The sequence below is a fragment of the Trichosurus vulpecula genome, chromosome 3 (genome assembly GCF_011100635.1).
Source record: "Trichosurus vulpecula isolate mTriVul1 chromosome 3, mTriVul1.pri, whole genome shotgun sequence".
NCBI classification, from domain to species: domain Eukaryota; kingdom Metazoa; phylum Chordata; class Mammalia; order Diprotodontia; family Phalangeridae; genus Trichosurus; species Trichosurus vulpecula.
The window spans coordinates 52,006,784-52,031,603 of NC_050575.1; the positions used below are offsets into that span (position 1 = coordinate 52,006,784).

The 24,820-nt window shown below is 38.3% G+C and overlaps 1 protein-coding gene across 4 annotated transcripts in view; it reads right to left on the reverse strand.

Annotated features, from left to right (window-relative positions):
• NR3C1 (nuclear receptor subfamily 3 group C member 1) overlaps positions 1 to 24,820 on the reverse strand; it is a 140,574-nt gene that overhangs the window by 43,003 nt on the left and 72,751 nt on the right. For 3 of the 4 annotated variants that reach the window (XM_036752625.1, XM_036752624.1, XM_036752623.1), the window contains exon 3: positions 939 to 1,105. In XM_036752625.1, coding sequence (XP_036608520.1) covers positions 939 to 1,105 — 167 coding nt within the window. The remainder of the gene's footprint in view (positions 1 to 938; positions 1,106 to 24,820) is intronic. The other variant, XM_036752626.1, reaches the window with a different exon arrangement.

A 24,820-nucleotide genomic window follows, 5' to 3' on the forward strand; every position in this document is an offset into this window, starting at 1 on the left:
ATAGTTGCAAAGATGAGGCAAGATTTTATGCAGATATGGCTTAAAGGAAGAGGGAAGAAAAGGGGAACAAGCATTCAATACTATGTAGCATTGTATTGTATTGTAGCTATGTAGCAATTCTGTAGCTTCAATGAAAGCATTTACTAAATACTTACTCTTCGCCAGGCACTGCACAAAGTATAAATGGTTCTCTTGGTTCTGGTCATTTCACTATTCATTATTTCGTGCAAGTCCTTCCATGTTTTTCTAAGATCATTGAGCACATCATTTCTTATAGCACAGTAGTATTCCATCACAATCATATACCACAACTTGTTCTGCCATTCCTTAATTCCAGTTCTTTGCCACCACAAAGAGAGCTGCTATAAACATTTCAGAACATATAGGTTCTTTTTCTTTTTCCCTGATCATCTTTGGAGATAGACCTAGTAATGGTATTGCTGGGCCAAAGGTAGCTAAATAACTCTTTGGGCATAATTCCAGATTGCTTGGATTTGGATTCGTTCAAAATTCTACCAGTAATGAATTAGTTAGTATCCCAATTTTTTTTAGCATCTCCTCCAACATTTTTCGATTTCCCTACACAGAGGTTTTTAATAAATGCTTGATGATCTTGATTCTTTCCCCTCCGTCTTCTCTTTGACTTTCTTTCTCTTTCAAGGGGTTACTTCTGGGCCTATCCATGTTTACACAGAGCTGTGTATTAGTTACTAATTAAAAAAAACCCAAACAACACATCGATTGGAGTTAATTTATTTACTGGTTTCTACCAAACTGGGACAGAAGAAGTGCATCACTCTTAGAAATCACTGGCCATGAAGCTAAAGGAGAAGACCTGGTCCTCCAAGTATCCTAGCCAATGGTAACCTATCATTTTCAAGCTGCTATTTATAAGAATGAGAAATAAACAAACCAAAAAAACTCTTCAAAACACATACTACCTTCCACTGCTCTTTTGAAGAACACTTTACAACTTCCACAAGTTAGGACACCGTAATGACATCCTGAAGCCTCATCGGAGCAAACAAGGCAGAGTTTGGGGGGTGGTCCCGCTGTTGTAGAGGAACTGGATGGAGAAGAGCTTACATCTGGTCTCATTCCAGGGCTAAATAAGTGAGGAGAAGAAGAGAGAGACAAGGTTTTTGAATATCTAACAGTACAGCAATGTCAGTCACATCATTTCCATTATCAGATCAAAAGAAAACCATTTGGGACATTCATTTTGTGGGATGAAGGATAGGAGAGATTTTTATGAGAAAAGACAATGCCCTATGACTTACCAGCATTATTTTAACACTATGCATTCAAACATACTATCTTAAATCTATTAGCCAAAAGCATACTTCAATTTTTTCCTTTTATCCCTTATGACTGATATAATAACCAGATTTGAGTTCATTCCTTTCCTAGTTATGCTGATCTGCACTGAAAGAAACATACAGAACTCCTAGAAATCATTATTGGCCTTAAAGTTAAAAGAGATGACTACGACATATGAATGTCATAGCCAGCAATAACATTGTTTTCTTTTTAACATATATTTTTATTGCTATTTTATGTTTTTCTATCACCAACATTTCCCAATGCAGCCTCCCTCTTCGAGAGGGCATCCCTTATAACAAAGAATGAAATATATTTTTTTCAAATATCAGTTCAGGAAAACTAACCAACACATCTAAAATGGCATTACATGCGGTGTTTCATACCCACAATCCTCTACCTCTGTGAGAAAGATGCCTTCTTACATTTTCTTTAGGGCTAAGTTTGGTCATTATAATTTCACAAAAGTCAGTTTCAATTATTTTATTCTTGGTATAGTAGAGTGCATATTGCTTTTCTTGGTTCTGCTCTATTATGGATCAGTTCATATAGGTCTTCTTATTTCGTTGTATTTGTAATCATCATTTATTACACTGAAGTAATATTGCTTCATATAAACCTACATATATGTGTGTGTATATATCTGTATGTACATGTGTATACGTGTGTGGATTTCTGTATATGTTGTTGTTCAGTCATGTCTGACTCTTCATGACCCATGGATCCTATTGTCCACAGGGTTTTCTTGGCAAGGATACTGGAGTAGTTTTCCTTTTCCAGTGGATTAAGGCAAACAGAGGTCAAGTGACTTGTCCAGGGTCACACAGCTAGTAAGTATCTGAGGCTAGATTTTAACTCAGGTTTTTCTGACTCTAGGTCCAGGGCTCTAACAACCGAATCACTAGCTGTCTTGCGTGTGTGTGTGTGTGTGTGTGTGTGTGTATGTGCATGTGTGTGCTTATTTTCTATGCTGTACTGTGATCTATCACAGCACAGCAAATCCAGTATAGCATAGATCCATTTTTTTTCAACAGAGTTCACAAGTAAACCTTCTCAGATTTCTCTTAACTCTTAACACCAAAAGATCTGGGCAAAAACTCGAGTTAATGATCAATTTATACACACAAACACACACACACATAAACACACACACATCTACATTTTCCAGTGTTACTTTTCCCTTTTCTTCATATATCTGTATCTACATACATCTCTCTATACATGCATATATATGTACATACGCATACACTTCCCAGTGTATTTCTCCCTTCTCTTTCCTCCAGAAAGCAATCCCTTATTACAAAGAATTTTTTTAAAAAAGATAAAAACAGCTTAGCAGAACTTATTAATATGCAGAAAAAGTTCAACATAAGATGCAATTTTCTAAAGCCATAGTCCCTCACCTCTTCAAAGAGGCAAAAAAGTTTTCTAATATCTTTTGTTTTAGGGCCAAGTGTGGTCATTATAGTTTTCACTGCATTCAGTTTTGACTGTTTCAGAATATATCATTTTAAGCTGCTGTTTATAATTAGAAAACGCCCTTCCATAATGGGCAATTGGTGATTGGCACACTTCCAAAAATGTGGGCGAAAATACCAGGTTGATCTAAAATACTACACACTGAACTATCTGTATGAATACAAAGCCATTTATCATAGATCCATTTTCCTCCCCAATAGAATACATGAAAAAAGCCTTCCCAGATTTCTCTTAACTCTCACCTACAAGTTTTGTGGGCAAAAACTTAGGCTAAATGATCAGTTTACAGGCATAGACACTTAATCTCTTCACTCTCCCATTTTTTTATTCCTATGTGTCTGCAGATATTTATGCACAGATATATAAGTGTGTATACATATGTATATGTGTATACACAAATATCCACTGATTTTTTTTCTGTATATCACGCTGTCAATCAATAAACATTTATTTAGCACCTACTACGTCCAAGTCACTGGAGAGACAAAGAAAGGCAAAAGACAGTCCTTGTTCTCAAGGAGCTTGCAGTCTAATGAAGGAAGCAATAGGTAAACAGCTAATAACTAATAATAATACCATCTAACATTTACATAGCTCTTGTGATGTGCCTGGCACTGCGCTAAGCACTTTACAGGTATCATTTTATCTGATCCTCATAACAACCCTGGGAGGTAGGTGCTATTTTTATTTCTATTTTACAGATGAGGAAACTGAGGCAGACAGAGGTTAAGTGATTTGCCCAGTGTCACCCAGCTCATAAGTGTCTAAGGCTAGATTTGAACTCAGGTCTTCCTGATTCCAGGTCCAGCGCTCTATCCATGGTACCATCTAGCTACCTCAACAAACAAACAAAATATATAAAGGATAAACTGGAGATATTTAACAGAGAAAAGATCGCCAGCATGAAGGAGATCAGGAGAGGTTTGTTAAAGAAACTGGGATTTCAGCTGGGACTTAAAAGAAGCTAGGAAGTAGAAATGAGGAGGCTGAGAATTCCAGATCTGGGAAATAGCCAGTAATACAAACATTTGCCACATGAATTCAAGCGGTACTTTTGGTTCTGTAGGTATTCAGGCCTTGGTCTGGGCCTGTGATTTTCTTGATACAGGGAGTTCCCAGGGTAGAAATTCATATGTAACTCATCGTCTTGTGAGTTGGCTCAGGGTATTAAATGATTAAATGACCTGCCCATTGCCACGCAGCTAATATGTGTCAGAAAAATGGATTTGTAATCTTTTCTTTCTGACTCCATGTACTATATACCATATTGTCTTGGGGAAAGCTGGGTGTCACAGTAGGTAGAGTGCTGGGCCTGGAGTCAGGAAGACCTGAGTTCAAATCTGAATTCAGAACCAAAATGTGTGATCCTGGGCATATCACTCAACCCTGTTTGCCTCAGTTTCCTTATCTCATCTGTAAGATGAGCTGGAGAAGGAAATAGCAAACCACTACAGTATCTTTGCCAAGAAAACCACAAATGGTGTCACAGAGAGTTGGACATGATTAGAAAAAATGACCAAACAGAATAACCATGCTGCCTAGACTCAGTGCTCGGCAAGGCAAAGAAATAAACTCAACTTGTATAATGCTGTGGAGCTGGTATAGTTAGTTAGTTAGTTAGCACTGGATTAGTACCCAGCATATCTGGGGGTCTAATCCTAGGCTTGATATCACAGAAAAGTGACTTCCTCTCTCTGGGGAAATTTTCTCCATTAAAAAAAAAGAAAGGTTTGCATTAGATCATCTTCAAGGTCCATTCTTGCTGTATATAATCCGATGATTCAGTTTAATGAATCATGAGGTAGTTTCCCTTCAGGCCAAGAAGAAAAGTGAAAAAGGTATTAATATAAATAACACAATAATCCAACTTACAGCTCAGTTAATGTTCTGAAGCCACTGTCACAACAAAGGGACTTTTCAAAAACCAGGTTCCAATTCTGTACCCATGTTTTGCCAAATCTTTCTATATAATGAAATGAAAAATTGGGAAGAATATGGCTACGGTAAAAGTAATATACAGATGAATTATTTTCTAGGTTTGTCTGATTACTTAGAGGAAACAATGTCAGCACACTAAAAAGTATCCCAGGGAAGCGCTCTCTCCTCAATAACTCCTTTTCTTTCCATATAAACATCACTATTCTCAAAAGCAAAGCAGATGAGGGAGTGCATAATTTTGGATGAAACATCTCACCCATTCAAAATTCTGAGGTCTTCTGTTAGCCCCCGAGAGCCCTCCCTTTATTCCACTTTGTCTACTACACTTACAGTGTAGACTAGCCCTGATGCTGGCAGAGTGCCCTAGGGTTGCACGATGCTCTGTGGGAGCCAGGAAAGCGGAAATTTCAGGCTGACTTGAGATCCTGGCTAGGTTTTTTTTTTTTCTGTTGGTTTTTTGCATTTGGAGGGAACTTCTTTTTAGAGCCTGCATTAGGAGAAAAAAATCGGTGGTGGGACTATAACTGGAGTATGAACTACTCCACACCAGATATGAAGCCCTTCCACTGAGGCCCCGCTATCCCTACTTTCCTGATTGGTGAATGTCTCTCCTAGAACATTATTTCAGGAAAGCCCCCACCTCACTCCCTTCCCTAAGGCTACCTCTTTTCCAGTATTCTCTCCCTCACCCCCAATGACTTCATTGTACTCCTTTCCTTTCCCTCCTCTCCCACCCACCCCAGTTAGGGACCATGAACCATGATGAGGTATGTGTCTGTGTACTCCTCTCTGACTCTACTGTTCCACTCATCATCATCTCTGTAACCTTACAGAGAACAAAATACCCCTTCCTGGCTATCTCTTTACTATGTACAGTAATATGTACAGTTATCCCTTCCATATCATGGAGGTCAGGTGTTGACTTTCCTTTCATACCAGTGAAGAAGTCTGATTTTTTCTTTTTTTGGAGGGGGGGTGTTTACAGTACCTTATTGTAAAATTTGGGTTAAGTATTTGGTCATATTTTAACTCTCAAAAAGAAATTGTATATATTTATGGTACTAAAAGATGAAATACGTTGATGTTATACAATACACATATTTTACTCATTTGTGAATTTCTAAACCTTTTCTGTGTCATCTGCTGGTCTTCACATGGCCTTTGGGGCTTCTGCAAAACTTCAAAAAAATTCCCATCTAGTTTCTTATGCTGATCCATGATATATTGAAACAGGGATGGGGAGATTTGTGGTGTGGAAGGGATAACTATGTTGTTTCTTCCACTAGAATGTAACCTCCTTGTCAGCAGGAACTGTCTTTGCTTTTCTATTTGTAACTCCCGTTGTTTAGCATGGTACAGGGCATACAGTAAGTAGATTAAGATATGTGCTTTTGATCAATCAATTCATCCATTCATCCATCCATCCACCCACCCATCCATCCATCCATCCACCTAATCAGAAGCACTGCCCTAACGGCAGTGAAGAGAAAGTGACTTGGCCCTAGAGTTTCAGGCCTAAATAGCATGCTAGAACAAATGAATACTCCATAGAATCAGAAGATTTAGAGTTAGATGGAGTCTTCTGGATCTTCTTGTTCAAATCCTTCATTTTACTTCCTCACCAAATTTGCTTTGCACTACTTCCCTTCACATGAGAATTCCCGGAGGGCTGTGACTTGGCTTTTGCCTTATTTATTTGCCTTATTAACACAGTGACTGGCATAAAGTCGGTGCTTAATAAATGTTTATTAACTGACTGAAATGTTTTTTCCTGAATCTTATCATCATCTCCTGCCTCCACACTTTTGTATAGGCTGTCTTCCATGGTTGGAATGTACTCCCTCCTCATCTCCACCTCCTAGAAACCTTAGCTTTCTTCAAGGTTCAACTTAGGGGCGGGGCCATTTCTTATGGGACTCTTTTCTGATCTTCTTAGACATTGGTCTGTCCCTTCTCAATTTATCTAGGACATACTTAATCTGTGTAAATACTGCTTCTCCTCAGCAGAACGTCTGTTGTGAAAGAAACTGTTTTTCATAACTTGGAACCCCTAGTACTACCCACACAAGCAGATACTTAATAAATGCTTGCTGATCTGAATTAAGAAAGGCTCAGAGATGTTAAATGATTTGCCTAAGGCAGCACAGGTAAGTGGGAGAGCTAGGATTAGAACCCAGGTCCCTCTAACCAAATCTAGCACTCCTTACAGGACACCATGATTCCTTCCTTGGCTGCTTGCTTCCTTGTGTCTTTATGCCCTTGCTCTCACTCAATCCTTTCCATTCCTGGGATACACAAAAAGGCACTGATAGTTATTTGCACATTTGATTCACAGAAAGCAAATACAGTATTACAGTATGGACAAAGATCCCAGAGACTAATCATGACATGTCTTCATCCAACAAATCCCTTATCTAAAACACATTAACAATGTTTTGTGTGTCATTTAAAAGAAAGATATCTTTGATGTGGATTATTTTAAATCATTTCTGCTACTGGGTTTAAATGACTTCTTACTGAAAGCAGTCAGATATAGTTTGGGAGATATCTGTGCCTACTATAGAAGCTACAGATTACCAAGCCTGACCACAAGAGGTGCCATAAATTTATACACTTGAGTCTGTAAGTTAGGCAAACAGGGTGGGCTGATTATCAAAATCCCTGACATGAGGCAGGTATGTGAGTTTGTGATAAAAGAGGCTATGTTTACATATCATCATATGCATGAACACAAAACATCACCATGGTCCAAATGAGGACTATGTTTGAGGAACAAGTACAATTATATTATCAATATTAATTTCAGTGAGATTGGGGTGTTATTTCTTTTAGTTGACAAAGAAAAAACATCTACTCTAAAAAGTTGGGCAAATGGGCCTTTTCATTGTCCCATGAGCAAGGAAGTCCAAAAATACAGAAAAATAAGCACTCGCAAATTAAAGGATATACATAATTAATATACACACTATTGACCCCAGGACAGATAATAGTAAAACGGAAAAGCTAAAAATAAAGGCCCAAATGGATGAATAAAATAGTAGTTGTGAGTCTGAGTCTGGCCCCTAAACTAGACTCCTGGCTTCCCTTCAGGCAGTCACTCCAGCCAGTATCAGATAAGAACTATATTTACTTACCACATGGAAAGCTTCCAGCTGCAATATAGACATCAGTGGAAAAAATCAGTTATTTTATCTGTCACTTCAGCATGAAGATTATCATAGTCTGTGATGAACAACGGGGGGCATAACACATAGACCTGAGTACATGAAACTACTGATAAAGACACTTGGCTCCATCAGGTGAGCTAACACTAGTCTGCAGTAGTTTAAAACACTAGATGTGTATTTAAAAAAAATCCCTAGTGCCTACCAGGCACTTCAATGTAGCAGGTGGTTACTGTTTGTTGACTGTCCCCCAGGTTCTGGTTTATTACCTCTGCTTGGAATCCTACCTCCCTTCAAGACTCAGCTCAAATGCCACCTCTTACTCAGACCTTTTTTGATCCCCTCCCTGGCTAGTACCCTCTGCCCCTATAACTCTGTATATATTTCGAATTTGCCTATTTGGGAACACTTTTTCCCTTCATTTTAGGAGAATAGAAACTCCTTAACTAGATTTTGTTTTGTCTCTGTATCCCTAGCTTGTTAGCAGTGTGCCTAGAACACTGTGAGGGGATACTGGTTTAAAGTGTTGCAATTTGGGGACACCTATGTGAAGTTACTCCTGTGTCAGTGAGTACAAAGAGAAACAACGTGAATTGGGGGAAATGGGGGAGGCAGAGAACATTACCAATACATCATATTGGGTTCATATTCAGTCTTTTTCGAATGGAGAGCTCCATTTTCCCAAATGTCAGGAAGGACATCATTATCATCATCGTCTCTAATAGTTATTGACTGTATGTTTGGAGCTGGACAAAATGTATTGAAGAAGCTAGGTTATCTGATAAGCTAAACTAGGCTTTTTTCTCCCCTAAGTGAAGAATCAAAGGCACTCTTCTGGAAAGCAGTTTGGAACTAATCCCAAAAAGTCACTGAAAAATACAAACCTCTGACCCAGCAAGGGCCTATACACCAAAGAGAACAAAGAAAAAAGAAAATGACTCATGTGTATACGAATAGCATCTCTTGTGTAGCAGCCAAGAACAGGAAACTAAGGGGGTGTCCATCAATTAGGGAAGGGCTAAACAAATTATGGTATATAAACGTAATGGAATGCTATTATGAAATAAGGCATGATGAAAGGGATAATTTCAGAGAAACTTGGGAAGAACTGCATGAGCTGATGCACAGTAAGTGAATAATTTAAAAAAATAACAAAAATAAAAAGGCAAACAACTTTCAATGACTTATGAACTCTGATCAATGAAGTAATCCACTACAATTCCAGAGGACTGGTGAAGGGGCATGCTATCCATACCCTGATGAACTCAAGGTGCAGAATGAGACATATATATCTTTAGATATGACCAAGGTGGTAATTGCTTTACTTGACTATTCATGTTTGTTATAAGGGTTTTCTTTTTCTTTGCCTCCCCCAATTTGGGTTGGGGGTGGAAGTGAAGGAAGAGAAAATAAATGCTTGTTGACTGAAAACAAAACAACATAAAAGAGCAGAAAGAGTCCTAGGCATCCATTCCCATGTTCCAAGTGACCCCTTCAGAGCACTGTTTCTTAATCAGGCTTTGAAGTACACTGGTCCTATTATATACTATTCCCACTCAGTTTGCTATTATAGTTAAAAGGGAGGTGACTGACATGCCTGAAAGACCAACCTGGGCCTTCCTACCCAATGTCCACCTCACCCACAGGAAAGGCAGCAGAGGAGAGAATTAAACAGATTTAAAGAAGGCTAGATTGACAGAAATTTGCAAACTTAAAGGTACTGTGTAAATGCATTTTGTTTTGCTTTTAAAGAGAAAGTGAAGAATAGTGGATAGAGTGCTAGACTTGGAAGTCAGGAATGTTTGTCATTTGTTTGTATTTCTCAAGTGCTTAGCACAGTACCAGTCCAGCTGCCGCTGTTGCCACCACTACCACCAAGTCTCTACTACAGTCATTTAAAGTTGACATCCAAGAATTATTGGCTATTAATTAGCCTTTAGGTTAGCTTATTCAGGGGCAGCTAAGTGGCACAGTGGATGGAGTGCCAGGCCTGGACTCAGGAAGACTCATTTTCTTAAGTTCGAATCTGGCCTCAGCCTCACACTAGCTGTGTGATCCTGGCCAAGTCACTTAACCTTGTTTGCCTCAGTTTCCTCATCTGTAAAACGAGTTAGGAGAAGAAAAGGCAAACAATTACAGTAGCTTTGCCAAGAAAACCCCCGGGGTCACAAAGAGTCAGGCATAATTGAAATGACCGAACAACTGCCTATTCAACTACTTCTGAATCTACCAAACAGAACTAATTTCCAGTCCACATTCCTCCATGTTTTCCACAAGAATAACATGAGAGATTCTGTCAAACACTCTGTGCTAAAGTCTGAATAAACCCTGTCAGCATCATTCACATAGATCTACCAGTTCAATAACCTGATCTACCGGCCCAATAAACCTGTCAGAAAAGGAAATGAGGTTGGTCTGGCACAACCTCTCGATGAAACCATGAAAACCTCTTTGCAACCACTTCTTTTTTTCTAGCAGGTTCACTAACCAAGCTTTATGACACCTTCTAGCATCTTATCAAGAATCAAAATCAAACCTTTTACCCATCGATAGGTTGCAGCCTCTTCTCTCTTTTCCCTTTGTTGAAGATTGGGATGTTTGTCCTCTCTCCTCCACAATCTTCCAAAGATCATCACCAGTGGCTCATCACATTCCCCCAGTTCTTCAAGGACGTGGTTTACTTGCACGTTGTAAATCAACTCAACAAGAGGAGCTAGTTGTTCTCTCATTATCTTCCTATTTAATTAACTCTTAGTCACTTTTGTTCTACCCTTCTAGTCCAAGGATCTTTCTCCTTGTCAGAGAGTACAAGTAAAATAAGAGTTGAGAAACTCTGAACTGTCCTCCATTATCACTGTTCCATTGACCCTGAACAGCAGTCCCATTCTTGTAGTCTCTTCTATCTTTAAAAACGTAAGTTGGTCAATTAAGTTCCCTGTGTATCCACATAAGTTTCTTTAGACCAGGGGTATTAGAACTTTTTTGAGGGGATCATGAGCCCTGTCTCAGAATAATGTTTTAAGTACTTAAAATAAAACATATAAGATTACAAAGAAAATTGAAAGAGTTGTCAAAAATGTTTTTAACTTCATAGATTCTGGGTTAAAAACACAATTTCTAGACAGTTCTAACTTTTCTTCTTCACTGGGACTGGTTATCTTTGTATCTTCATCATTTCTTAAGAGTTTTTTTTTCCTTATCAGTAAGTCCACCTCTCATTATATTTATTCTTCTCATTGATTGTTAACCAATCAAAGTTGATTGCCACCCTCAGGAACACCCACTTCTAAGGGCATATAAGCATTGAATAGGTTTCATGAGGGGTCTTTGGTATTTGAGAGTGCCACTGACCCCTTTTATTAATTATCAGCTAGCATGATAAATAAAGTGATTAATTACCCAGAAAAAAGTTTTCTATCCTTCCTCGGTTGACTTCTAATGAATTTTAGGCAACTGTATCCTATATATTCTTTTTATGAACCCTTTGAAATCTGCTCTTCCAGAATCTAGGCCAGATACAGACTATCCTTTCTCCTTCTACTTAAAATTCTAAGAAAGAGGAGATACTCTTCCCCACAAAATTCCCATCATTGAGTCACAACATTTCAGAATTGCAAGAAAACTTAGTAGCCATCTTGGTAGTTTAGTAGAGAAGCTCTACTCCTACCCAAATTCTCTACTATAGCATACTTGACAGGAAGCCATCTAGAGAACGCTTTTAGCCCTCCCATAAAGGGAGCTCTTTCTCTCCTGAGACAGTCATTCCCGCTTTTGGATACAGAATCATTTGGAAATATTTCCTGACATCAAGGCCAAATTTGCCTCTTTGTAACTTTTCTTCACTGCTCCTTTTCCTGCCCCATAGGGCCAAACAGAACAACTCTAAACACTCCTGCATGTTTCCTAAATTTCTTCTCATGACTATTATCTTCCTAATATACAGTGCTTAGGGTAGCTAGGTGGTACAATGGAAAGAATGCCATCCTTGGAGTAAGGACACTCATCTTCCTGAGTTCAAATCTGGCCTTAGACACTTACGAGCTGCATGCAAGTCACTTAACTCTAATCTGCCTCGGTTTCCTCATCTGTAAAATGATCTGGAGAAAGAAGTGGCAAAATACTCCAGTTATCTTTGCCAAGAAAACCCCAAACAGGGTCACAAAGAGTCAGATACAACTGAAAAATGATGCAACAACAATATACTGTGCTATTACAACAGCCCCCAAACCCCTCTACCATCCATACTTTTTATCTAGCTCATTCTCTCCCCTTTCCAAGACCATATTCCATTAATGAGTCTTATCCTATTAAGTCTCAGCAATACCTACGATGTCAAATTGCTTCCTTATGTCAGGACCCCTGGTTCATTATGCTAGTTACTTATATTTTGCATATTTGTATAGAGATATCTAAAGCTATGGGTTTTATTGTTGACTTCTTTCTTATAGTTTGTCTCCTGTTAACTTCTTGACATCACTACTGCCATTCACATATCATATTATACTGTAGCTATTCTATATGTTCTCTGGTATTTGTGCCTAGAGAATTTTCTCCTTTCCTCTTCCTTTTTAAAGCCCCTTTAGTTACATTACAAAACATCTGCCAAATACATTCTTGTTAATACTTATTAGATATACTTTAACCTTTTGCTAGATATCTGTCATTCTTAAATCTTAAGTCAAAATTCAGAAATCCAAAACCTGTTCTTGAAAAACACATTTTTATTTTATCTTGCAAAATATTATTATCTTTTGTTTTCATCACCTTCCTTTCATAACCTCCCCATCTCACAAGTCATCCCTTGGAACAATATTTTTTTTAAATAAAAGAAAAAAACCCAGTTCAACAAAACCATGATATGAAATATCCATACTCATAGCTCCCTACCTCTGTAAAGATTGGGAGGGAGGTACATGTTTAAAACTCTTCTCAGGAGCCAACCTTGGACATCATAACTACACATAATCACCCAATTTCAAGTCTAGGGTTATTGTTCTTTCTGCCAGGTGTTCATGTTCTAGCACGGCACAGTGGATAGATTACTGCACAAGAGGTCAGGAAGATCTGAATTTGAATCTCACCTCAGATACTTATCATTTGCATGACCACAGGTAAGTCACAAACCTTCTCTGTCTTAGTTTCTTCATCTATAAAAATGATGATAATACTTGTAGCCTTTAACTCGTAAGACTGTTGCAAGGATCAACTACAATAATATACATGAAGCCGTTTGCAAACTTTAAAGCATTACATAAATGTTAGGTATAAGTATGATTTGAGGCAACTAGGTGGTACAGCGGATAGAGTGCCAGGCCCGGAGTCAAGAAGACTCGTCTTCCTGAGTTCAAATCTAGCCTCAGACACTTGCTAGCTGTGTGACCCTGGACAAGTCACTTGCCTGTTTCCTCACTTGTAAGGAAATGGAAAACTACTCCAGTATCTTTGCCAAGAAAACTCCAAATGGGGTCATGAAAGACATCATGGGGACGTGATGGAAATGAATGAACAACAACAAAAACACAACAGTATGATTATGATTCTCAAATTTGGCCTCTCACTGAAGCTGATGAAAACAACATCCATCTTCTTAAGACATTCAATTTCTTGATCCAGACTTCCTAATACTGAACCATGCTTTCTAGATTCCTTCTGGCAGTATCATTTAAGCCCACATGAATCACCATATGTGGGTAGTAGTCACCAGGTCTGATTTAAGTCTTTCATAGGTTCTTTGTCACATCCTGGATACATGCCCTGGGAAGATAGCAAAGCTCTCCTATTGTTATCATCTGGTTGACAAATAGCTGCCTCACTACCTCTTAGCACAGCATAGTATCACTAAACTCCACTACTCATCTCTTCTTTCTCTGACCCTTAGTGGATGATCTCTCACTTGATAGTCCCTGGGGAGCCACATCTTTCCTAGGAAGACATCTAACTTCTCTCTCCTCTATGAGAAGAGTCTGCGATCTATTACTTAGCTATCATATTCTTTTATTCTCTAACCTCTTGACAAAGGTAAAATTCCCTTTTGTACCTTTAAATCTTATTTTTTTTTGGTTTCTACATTGAAGCCCTTAAAAAAAAGAACAGTTCATCTCCCTGATAACCTGAAGAATGAAAAAACATTTTTCAAGCTTTTTTTTACCTTCTCTTCTGGGAATGATCCCATGGTTTTCTTCATATACAAAACCATTCAACTTGCCTTCATAATTCCTTCTCCTTCCATGAATTCACAACAGAAGAGTCAAATGGTATATTCTTCAAAAAAAATTACAATGCTTCTAATTTAATGAATTTAATTAACAACTTATCTACATAACAAATAGAAAGACCAACAAATGCATTGCAGCATTCTACATGTCAAGTCCTTAGGAAATGGGGAGTCAATCATGATGGAAAATGCTATCCACATTCAGAGAAAGAACTATGGAGTCTGAAGGATTGAAGCACACTATTTTCACTTTTTAAATTTTTTTTTCTTTCTTGTGGTTTCTCCCCTTTGTTCTGATTCTTCTTTCACAAAATCTTATAAAAGTGAATGCTGAAAACTGAAAAAAATTGAGAAGGTTGAACACAATGACCTCTAATACATATAATACATATATAAATGTATTACAACATAGACAAAAGCATCCATAAAGTGTTTTTAAAAGTAAAAAAGAAAAAAATGAGTCAACATTAAACAACCCGCAAATACAACTACGACCACCAAATTAAAATAGTTATTGACAAAATTTATAATCTATTTGCTATTGAATTTTCAAGTCTTATCTAAAAAAGGCATAAAAAACTTGAGTATCATAACTGGAAAGAAAAAAAAAACAACACTCCACCAAAGAAACTCACGAGATTTCCCCCCCTTAAAGTCCTTGGGATTAGCACACAAGAATGCTTACAGATTTGGAGTTAGAAGGGAATCATAAAAGTCACCTAGTCTTGCATGTCCGACATGAGCAATGTAAATGCTCAATTGCGTCTACTTTCCAGACTTTGATTTGTCTCTTCATTCACTAAAGGCTTAGTGATCATTGTTTGAAAACTATCAAAGGAATACTTTCAAAGAGAAACTGAAAAAGGATTATGTTACAGTAGTAATTCTATAAACTGGTTGGTTTTCTTTTTTTTAGGGAAAGATGCTTTTATTTTATCTTAACCCTCTCCATACATCAAGTTTTCCAAGGTATTTTTGATGGTCTGAAGCTAAGAGACCCTCAGGATTCCTCAAGCCTACAAGTTGTTTTACCCTCACTTTTCTAAGAAAATCAGCACATGGTACAGGAACCTACACTACAGTTCACTTATCTCATATGTCTTCAGAGTGGGGCTGGGGAGAACTGAGAAGGGTGTGCTGTAAAACTACTTTGTCTGGTCAATGGGACGGCCACTTTTGATACGAACAAGTCTCTCTCTTGGCTTCAGTTCTTTCATTTATGTGTTAGGTTGGTTAATTTTGCTGGATTTCTGTCCTGTTTCTTTTTTAAAATCCTTATTACAATGGATGGATGACTGTGTAGAAGAGGAGGTAAGTTGGAAATAAACATGATATAAAAACAAAAGAGATCAATAAAAATAAGATTAAGAATTTTAAGTCTCTAAAATTATTTTAATCTCAACCTTCTGAGAAATAATGCCCCTTTCCCTGGAAGGTCTGAGCCAATGCAGTATCCTTTGACCGCTGGAATCAGAAGATGATTCCATCTCTAAGCCTTTGCACAGATCATCTTCCAAAGCCGGTACACCCTCCTTATCTCTGCTTCTTAGATTCCTTTACTTCCTACAAAGTTCAGTTCATATCACTTCCTGGCATCATATGTGTGTGTGTGCATGCGCGCGCGCATGTACGCATGTGTATGTATATATGTATATATATTTCATATATATGTATGTGTGTATGTATGTATTTACCTTCTAAATGCTGTCTCAAACAACACAGTTTGCTCCTTGGGAGACAAAGACTGTTATTAGTTTGGTCTTTGTATCTCTAGTTCCTCACACAGTGCTTGATATACAGTAGGAGTTTAATGAATGCTTGTTGACTGATGGATGGATGGACAGACAATGTCATTGCAATCTGTTATGTGGTTTTTAGCTATATATAGCCATTCTATGGGTAAACAGATACAAATCTATTTCTTATGCAAAGCTGTTCAACGTCTCACTTTGTATCCCATTAGTATAATTTTGCTTCAATTATATCAGTTCCATGCCCAATTGCTTTGAGTTAACACAATCTACAATTACCCACATGGTTCAAGCTTCATTAAACTAAAAAGCATTGTCCTTAAAGTTCCACAGGATTTGTGGAAATCTTGGTTCAATAAAAATCCAGCACTGTTACAATATTCCAAGTTCTCTCAAAAGATAACTACCACATCCCCAAATGTTCACAAGGAACACATAGATAAAAGAATGGGGAAAGGGTAGAGTAAGATATCTCTGTATATTAAGAAGACATATTCATTCAGGGAAATACAGGAATGAGAAGATTGAAGTTTGGTAGAGATAAAGTCTGGGAAGAAATGGGGAGACACATTTCTCCTTTACATCTTAGTGCATGGCACATGGGGATACTAAGTGCTAAATAAATGTATACTGTGACCGACTGAATGGAAGAGTGAAGGAATTAAGATCAGAGGAAATCTGGAGTCCATCCTTTTGGCATGGCTTTATTAGTTTTTGGAGAAATCACCCAGAAAGCTCTACATCCAGGTCCATCTTAAAATTATGATAAATACAAGTAACAATAATTATGGGAAAGATGAGGATGCATTCCAAGTGAACGTATATGAGGTAGAAATGAGATAAAGGAAGGTCTAAAAGCAGCAGGAGAAAGGATTAGTGTAGGCTCCTGTTAAAATTTGGTAATGTGTAAAAAGGAGATCTGACTTTGTTTCCATCTGGCATTCCATACCTTATTCTGTAATTAGCACTGGAGAGGTATGCTCAGGTATGACAATGACAACTGACTTCTATATAGTGCTTTCAGCACTTTGTATAGATCATCTCATTGATTCTCTCAACAGTCCTGCATGGGAGATACTTCAGATATGGAGACTAGAAATGAAATTCTGAGTTTGGCGACCATCCAGTGGACTGAAACATACTGTACGAATGGATAGTAATATGAAATGAGTCTGCAACAGTTGTTGGGAGCCGTAGCATGGAGGGTATTCAATATTATATTTTACTCTGAAGGTGAGGGGGGAACCTTTGACGATTTTTTGTGACATGGTTAGACCTGTGTCATTGGAAAATTACCACGGCAGATCTTTAGATTGCAGGACGGATTGGAGAGTGGAAAAACTGGAAGGTCAGAGAACAATTAGGAAGCTGCTGCAGTAGTCTAGGTGAAAGGTGATGAAGACCTGAATTATAGTCACAGCTGTGGAGAGGAGGAGATTATGATGAGAGACGTCATGGAGGTAGAATCATCAAGACTTGATGGTAAGACTAGGGAGCCAAGGTGTGGTTTTCTCAGATGGTTGGGTGACACAGGGCAGAATGTATATTGACTCAACATATTGTAGTAAGCATTAAAGCGAAAAGGCCTTCAATACAGGTTCTGAGGAGTCAAAGCTATAGATTCTCCTTCTTGTGCTCAATTGTGGCAAAAGGGGAAGAAGCTGCAGGAGTAGGGTCCCTAGGACCAATGGCAGCTGCAGCTATTCCTGTTCAAGTATTGCCACAGGGGAGGATTCTGTTCTTGTGATGAGACCAACAAGATGGAAGCCCAGACATTTTTATGACTTTCATGCCTTCTTCAAACCTCTCCAAAACAAAAATTATACGTCAAAGGTAAAGCAACCTCAGCTGTTTCTGTGGTCTAGGATGCCAACAATTTAAATGAAGGTAAAAACTCTATGAACTAAAAACTGACATGTGTTCCCTCAGCACCCCCTCTCTGACTGCCCACCACACACCTGGCAGCAAGGCTATACTAGCTGACCTGACCCACAAGCTTGCAACAAAATGCAGTCTCCCACCCTGAGCACCTTCCCTCTCCAAATACCTGAAGAGCCAAGCTCTAAACTACACAAATTTGCAGAGGCTGTAATAGCCAGTAAAGGAGCAACATTCTGTGCAACAACAGAACTCTGTAAAAAAGTGGATGTACAGAGGGAATGGGACAGGACACATATCTGGGCTCAACTCTACACTCCAACCTCTGCCTCTGCCCAGGGCTATAGAGATCTATAACGGCAACCACACTGGTATACCCAGGATAGCTTTTTTTATATGCTTTACTAAGGATATATACCTGTTTCAGGAGGTAACAATCTTTCTTTTTTAATCACATAAAATACAAACACAGGAAATACAGAGAAGAGAAATAAAGACCAACAGACAGGGCTCTATTGCCTGAATCAAAGCTTTACATCCACCACTGAATTGAGAGAGCCTTTATCTCTGAGGAGTTGGGAAGCTCTGAACATACAGCCACTCAAGAGTCTCGACCTGGGAATCACATCTTTCTCATAAACGGGCCCCCAAAGCAAAAGCTCTCCTCTCAGAATATATACTCTTTAGGCTCAGTGCCTGATTAGAAATTAGCAAAAGGTGTGTAAGCCTTCCTGCAAGCAAGCTTCCCTTAATGGGCCCCACAAGGGCCTATTAATGAGCAGCGAAGATCTTATTCCCCATTAACCTCACAAGAGCCAAACTTCAAAGGACAGAAATTTGCCCAGACTTATAGCAGTTGAATGGCAAGACTCTGCACCACTGGATCCGAGAACTAAAGAGAAGAAGGATGAAGTAGGAGATTGTGTGTGTGTGTGGGGTGCTGTGTGGCTCTTTACTAAGTCTGAGAAAATGAACCTAGCATACAGCTGGGGCCAGTTCTGTTCCCCGCCCTCCTCTCCAAATCTCTTGGGGAAGAGACCTAGGCTGGTAAACCATGAATTATCCACCATGGGAAGAAGCTGAGATGCTCTGCAGTCCAGCACCCAGGAAAACCAACATCAGAGGGGAAAAAGTCAGAAAGTGAGCAAAGGGGGAAAATAAGGGGGAAAACCCTGCTGTAATTACCAAAGCCCTCAGGAAGAAGAAAGCTCAAAGACCCTGAACATAAGTAGATAAACCACCCAGAAGGAAATATATCTCCCAAAATTAGAAAATGTATTTAGGCATCCATAAATACTTACTTTAAAACAAAGGAAAATGATTCAACACCTGATGAGGCAGAAGACCTTGTAAATATCAAGGAGAGCATTGAACCACAATACATTGTTCCTGAGTGGTTTAAAAGAGAAAAAGGAATTTTGAGAGTAGAATTATGGCCTGTACAGCAGAAATAATAGGCAGAATAGAAAAACTCAAGCTCTCTTAATTTGTTTATGATATTGCTCTTTATGGTGTAAATCATGTACCCATTTTGATCTTATCATGGTATACAGTGTGAGATGCTGGCCTATACCTAGTTTCCCAGCAGTTTTTGTCAAATATTGAATTTTTGTTCCAAAAGCTTGGATCTTTGCATTTACCATACACTAGATTACTATGGTCATTTACTATAATGGAATCTGTACCTAATCTATTCCATTGATCCACCATTCTATTTCTTAGCCAGTACCAGATTGTTTTGATAATTACCTCTTTATAATACAGTTTGTGATGTGGTATGGCTAAACCACCATCTTTAGCAATTTTTTTCCATTGATTCCTTTGAGCTTTTGTTTTTCCAGATGCATTTATTATTTTTTCTAGGTCTATAAAATAATTTGTGATACTTTGATTGGTATAGCACTGAATAAATAGATTAATTTAGGTAGAATTGTCATTTTTATTATATTGGCTCAGCCTACTCATGAATAATTAATATTTTTCCAATTGTTTAGATCTGACTTTATTTGTGTGCAAAGTGTTTCATAGTCGTGTTTGTATAGTTCTTGGTTTTGTCTTGGCAGGTAGACTCCCCAGTATTTTATACTGTCTACAATCATTTTAAATGGAATTTCTCTTTCTATCCCTTGCTGTTGGACTTTGTTGGGGATATACAGAAATGCTGATGACTTACGTGGGTTTATTTTGTATCCGGTATCTTTGCTAGAGTTGTTGATAATTTCAAGTAGGTTTTTTAGTTTATTCTCTAGAATTTTCCAAGTATACCAACATATCATCTGTAAAGAGTGATAGTTTGCATTTTTTAAAAAGATGAGTTAGCTATAATTTGAGCAGCCACTCATCTGGAACCTTTGACTCCTCCTTGTATCTAGTCACTAAGTCTTACCTCTCTCCCTTCATAATCTTTCACATTTGACACCTCATCTTTACTTCTACGGTGCCATCCTTGTCTAACCCCTGATCAACTCATACATGACTTATTGCAATAGGATCTGAATTTTTCTCCTTTCCTTCATTTTCTTCTCCCCTCCAATCCATTCTACACAGTGCCATTTTATCATTCTTCCTAAAGCATCAGTTTAAGATAGCAGCCCCCTGCTCTCAAGCCTTCAATGGTTCTACATTTATATAATAAAATCCAAACCACACATTCAAGGCTCTTCAAAAATTTTCTCCTACCTCATCTCCTATTACTTTCCTATATGAATCTTTAACTTAAGAGCAACCAAGCTACTGCTCATTTCATGAACACATTCTGGGCATTCTCACCTCCAGGATACAGTTATTTGAACTTGTTTTCCTTGCTTAGAATATGCTCTTTTTAAGTCCAAGATAAAGCCATTTATTTTATTCTACAAGTATTCATTAAGCATTTAGTATGTGTCAGGCACTGTGCTAAGTGCTAGTGATACAAAGACAAAAGTGAAACAACACTTATGCTCAAGAAGTTTATATTCTATGGGGGGGCGGAGAACAACATGTAGACAAATATTTAAACAAAATACATACAAAGTAAAAACAAATTACTGAGGAGGGGGAGAAGGAGAGCCTCTGAAGAGGCTTTTTGTAGAAGGCAGCATTTGAACTGAGCCCTGAAGAAAACTAGGGATTCTAAGAGACAGAGAGTAAGAAGGAAGCACATCAGCCATGGAGGAAATGGAGATGGGAGATGGAAGATCATGTTGGGGAGGGGGATGGAGCAAGTACTCTAGTTTAGCTGGAATGTAGAAGATGTAAAGGAAAATGATGTGAAATAAACCTGGGAAAATAGACTATTGCCAGATTCCGAAATAATTTAAGTCTTACCTCTTCTCATGACACACATTTGTGAAAAGCTTTATATTTCTGCAATAGTCTCCTAATTAATACCCCTGCCTTAAGTCTTTCCCCACTCCAACCTATCCTTTGCACAGCTGCCAAAGTGATTTTTATAAAGCACTGGTCTGACTGTGTTTTTGTTGTTGTTGTTGTATTTCAGTCATTTCAGCTGTGTCCAACTCTTCGTGATCCCATCTAGGGTTTTCTTGGCAAGGATACTAGAGTGGTTGGCCATTTCCTTCTGCAGCTCATTTGACAGCTGAGGAAACTGAGGCAAACAGGGTTAAGTGACTTGCCCAGGGTCACACAGCTAGTAAGTATCTGTGCCTGGATTTGAACTTGAGTTTTCCTAACTCCAGGGGTGGTGTTCTATCCACTGTGACCCCTGGTTGCCTCTGACTCTAGAACATGGATTTAGCTCTAGAAGGAGGCTTAAAGGTCATCTAACCTTTTTATTTTACAGAAGAGGAAACTGTCAGATAAGGGAAACTACTCACCCAGGGCATACAGGTATTTAGTGGCAACAGTGTGATTTTTTTTTAAACCATACACTCTTTTCACTGGGTCAAGAGACACTAGAAGAATGTTTGCTGATGATGTCAACTATTGTGTGAAAATACTGTAGGCATTTCATTTGAAATCAGTCAAGCAGTAGAATGTGATTACTATAATAGGCTTCCCACATACAGCAAGGAAGTGCTATGCCCTCACTTTGCAAACACCTTCTTTTTTGACATCTGATTCTGCTTATTTGCCAAATGCAACACTCACGTTGCATATTTTTCTATTTCTTTGTCTACAGGAGTCATCATTGGACAATGTATTTTTTTTAAGTAGTAGAATTCTGTGACTGTTTTCGTTCATGCTCTACAAATGAAGCTTTTTGGCCATGTAGGGCTTGTGGGGACAGGCTTGCTACATGACTACAATCACCTTCAGGTTTTATGTCAATCTATACTGCTTGGCTGCTGTTCCAAGACATGTGTAAAGTGCTGCCTGTCTTACTATATGCAGTCTTTCAGCCATTAGTATAAAACAATTTATGACTATTACAAAGCCTTTCATTAAATCAGGCACCCTGCTCAAGTGTAAGAAAAAGCCTTGTGACAGTTGCGAATATCATATACTCTCCACTTTCATCTATACAATCAGTAAGGGAAGATCACTTCTGTTTATGAGCATGATTCTATGATTCCTTTTGTAAAACAAATAAACAAATAAATACAAATTATCTGCATCAGCAGCTACATAATATCCTTAGGAAATTCAAAAATGAGCCTTGGCAGATCTCTAGTGCTGAGACCATGGCTTGTTGTGCACAAGAATATTTTTGCAATTATTTGCAAAATCATCAAATTTCGGAGTTAGAAGGGAACTCTGAGGTCATGTAGTCTAATCTGCCACAGGCAGAAATCTCTCCTATACTATCCTCAACAGATAGGTCATCCAGCCTTCCCTGAACACTTCGGGGTCAAGGAGCCTCCTATGAGATGACGCACCACATCATAGATCTGGATAATTCAGTGATAACTTCACTCCTTATAAGGGGCTGAAATAACGGGCCCCTCATAAGGGGCTCCCTAACATCTATTCTTTAGTCTTCTTATGGCCAAAAGATTTGAGGTTTCTCTCTTTTTCTTTCAACTGATGTCCACCAGTCCATGCTGAACTCCTAAGGAAGTTTTAGACAATCCAGCCTATGTTGAATAAAATGAAAATGTAGACCATGTGACCAATAGAGTCAAACTTAAAGCTTTTTTGTATATGACAGCAGAACACTAATTTTTTTATAAAAAAATTTTTTTTCAAGTATCAGGCATATTTTTCTCCTTCCCATCTCCTCCTACCACACTAGGAATGAAGGAAGGAAGGAAGGAAGGGAGGGAGTATTATATAAGTATAGTCAAGGAAAACAAATCCCCACATTGGTCATGTCTAAAAAATATACACATATGTACATATATTTTTATGTCCCTTTGTACACAGACACACACACAGACACACACACCCCTAGCTAGCCAGTGCCAAGCACTATTCTAAGCACTGGTTTCAAGTAGAGTTGCATTCAAATGAACCATTCCATTTACATACTCTATTTTAGACATCTACTGATTGGGAAAAAAACCATTCATATAAAGCAACTAATGTTAGGCATTTAATGTTTCAGAATTTCATTAGATTGTGAATTCCTTGAGGGCAGGGGCTATGTTTTGCCTCTTTTTGTATACCCTGTGCTTAGTATAGTGCTTGGAACATAGTAGAAGCTGAATACATGTTTACTGATGGATTCTTGCTACAATGACAAAAAGGGGCTTGGTGATAAATACTAGGTCACTGTACTTTTTTCTATCGCATACCTCATTAAAAAGAACACTCTTTTAAAGACTCTTCTTGTAACTGTATGGTAGTTTAATTTTTAAGTATAATAGCAAAGTCACTGTAATATCAATTAAGTTGGGACTTTTTTTTTAAACTGTTTTAGAATGATAAATTAAGTGTCTTTGATTGAGCCTTACTAGGTGCAAAGCCCCAGGCCCAAACCCCTATCTACTACGTGTTAAGCCTAAGGGGAGTTGCTAAGACCAGAGTCAATAGTAGGAGCCTAAGTTCTGGTTGCTCAGATGATGATTGATGATAGCTAAAGAGTGTATAAAAAGAGAGAACAGAGCTATTTGCGGGTGGGGAGGGGAGGGGGCCTCTCACTCACTGGAAGAGTGGCATGTGACTGGAAGAGACTCTGGGCAGCTGTTAAGAGCCCCCCAGCTTGTAAACCTGGATGTTGGGACTTTGTTAAACCCTGGTAACTATGCATTGAGATTTGAATCAGACAAGGTCTGTCTGTTGATGTTTGTAATTTGTTTGAATTTGCTCTTAAGTTCAGGGTGCTGGCTTTTCCTCCTGAACTAAGTGAATGATATTTGCATGTTGGATTGAAATAAGATTGTTAACCCCCTAACGTTACTTTCCTTAGTGAAGCAGATCAAAAGAACCTGTGTTGGCAGCATTCTTATTGTTGGGCTTGTTTTGGTCTTTCACCCCCACAGCAGCTGCTAGCCGAATTGTTGCAACAGTCATCCAATTCCATGTCTTGCTTTACAAAGAAGGAAACTGATGGAGGCAGGTATAATGTGGGACATAATTATCCAATCCAAGATACTCTGAAAATGATACTGTTATTTGAATTCCACTCCCATAAACCTGTAAAAGAACTCTGTGGAAAACTAGCCTCTTCTGATAAAAAAAAAAATTCAATGAAAAATATATTTTTTAAAAGGCTAAAGTCTACATATACTGTTTAAAGCCAAACACTAACCATCTTCATAGGAATTAAGTTAGAGCCCTTTCTGAGGTTAAACAGCTTCTGAGTAGCAGAAATAGAAATATAACTCAGTTCTGTATTATTCTTTTATACCTGATTCCTTGTCATTTATTCAAATGCAGCATACAAATACATAAAAAAACTTAAAAAAATTAATCTATGACTCTATCGATCTAGAGAACTCTGGATAGGTGAACTCGGTCTACCAAATGTCTTTCTGTACCTGCTTTGCAACTTAAGAGCAGAACAACATTGTCTGGGATGTTGAGAGGCTAGCATTTGTAATGCACATCCGTTAGCTAAGTTGCACTTTATCCGAGTTATCTTATTTGGTCCTTGCAACAGACCTGTGAGATAGATGCTCTACTTTACAAATGAGGAAACCAAGGCAGATAAAGTTTACCTGACTTGCCTAGGGTCACACAATCAATACGTGTCT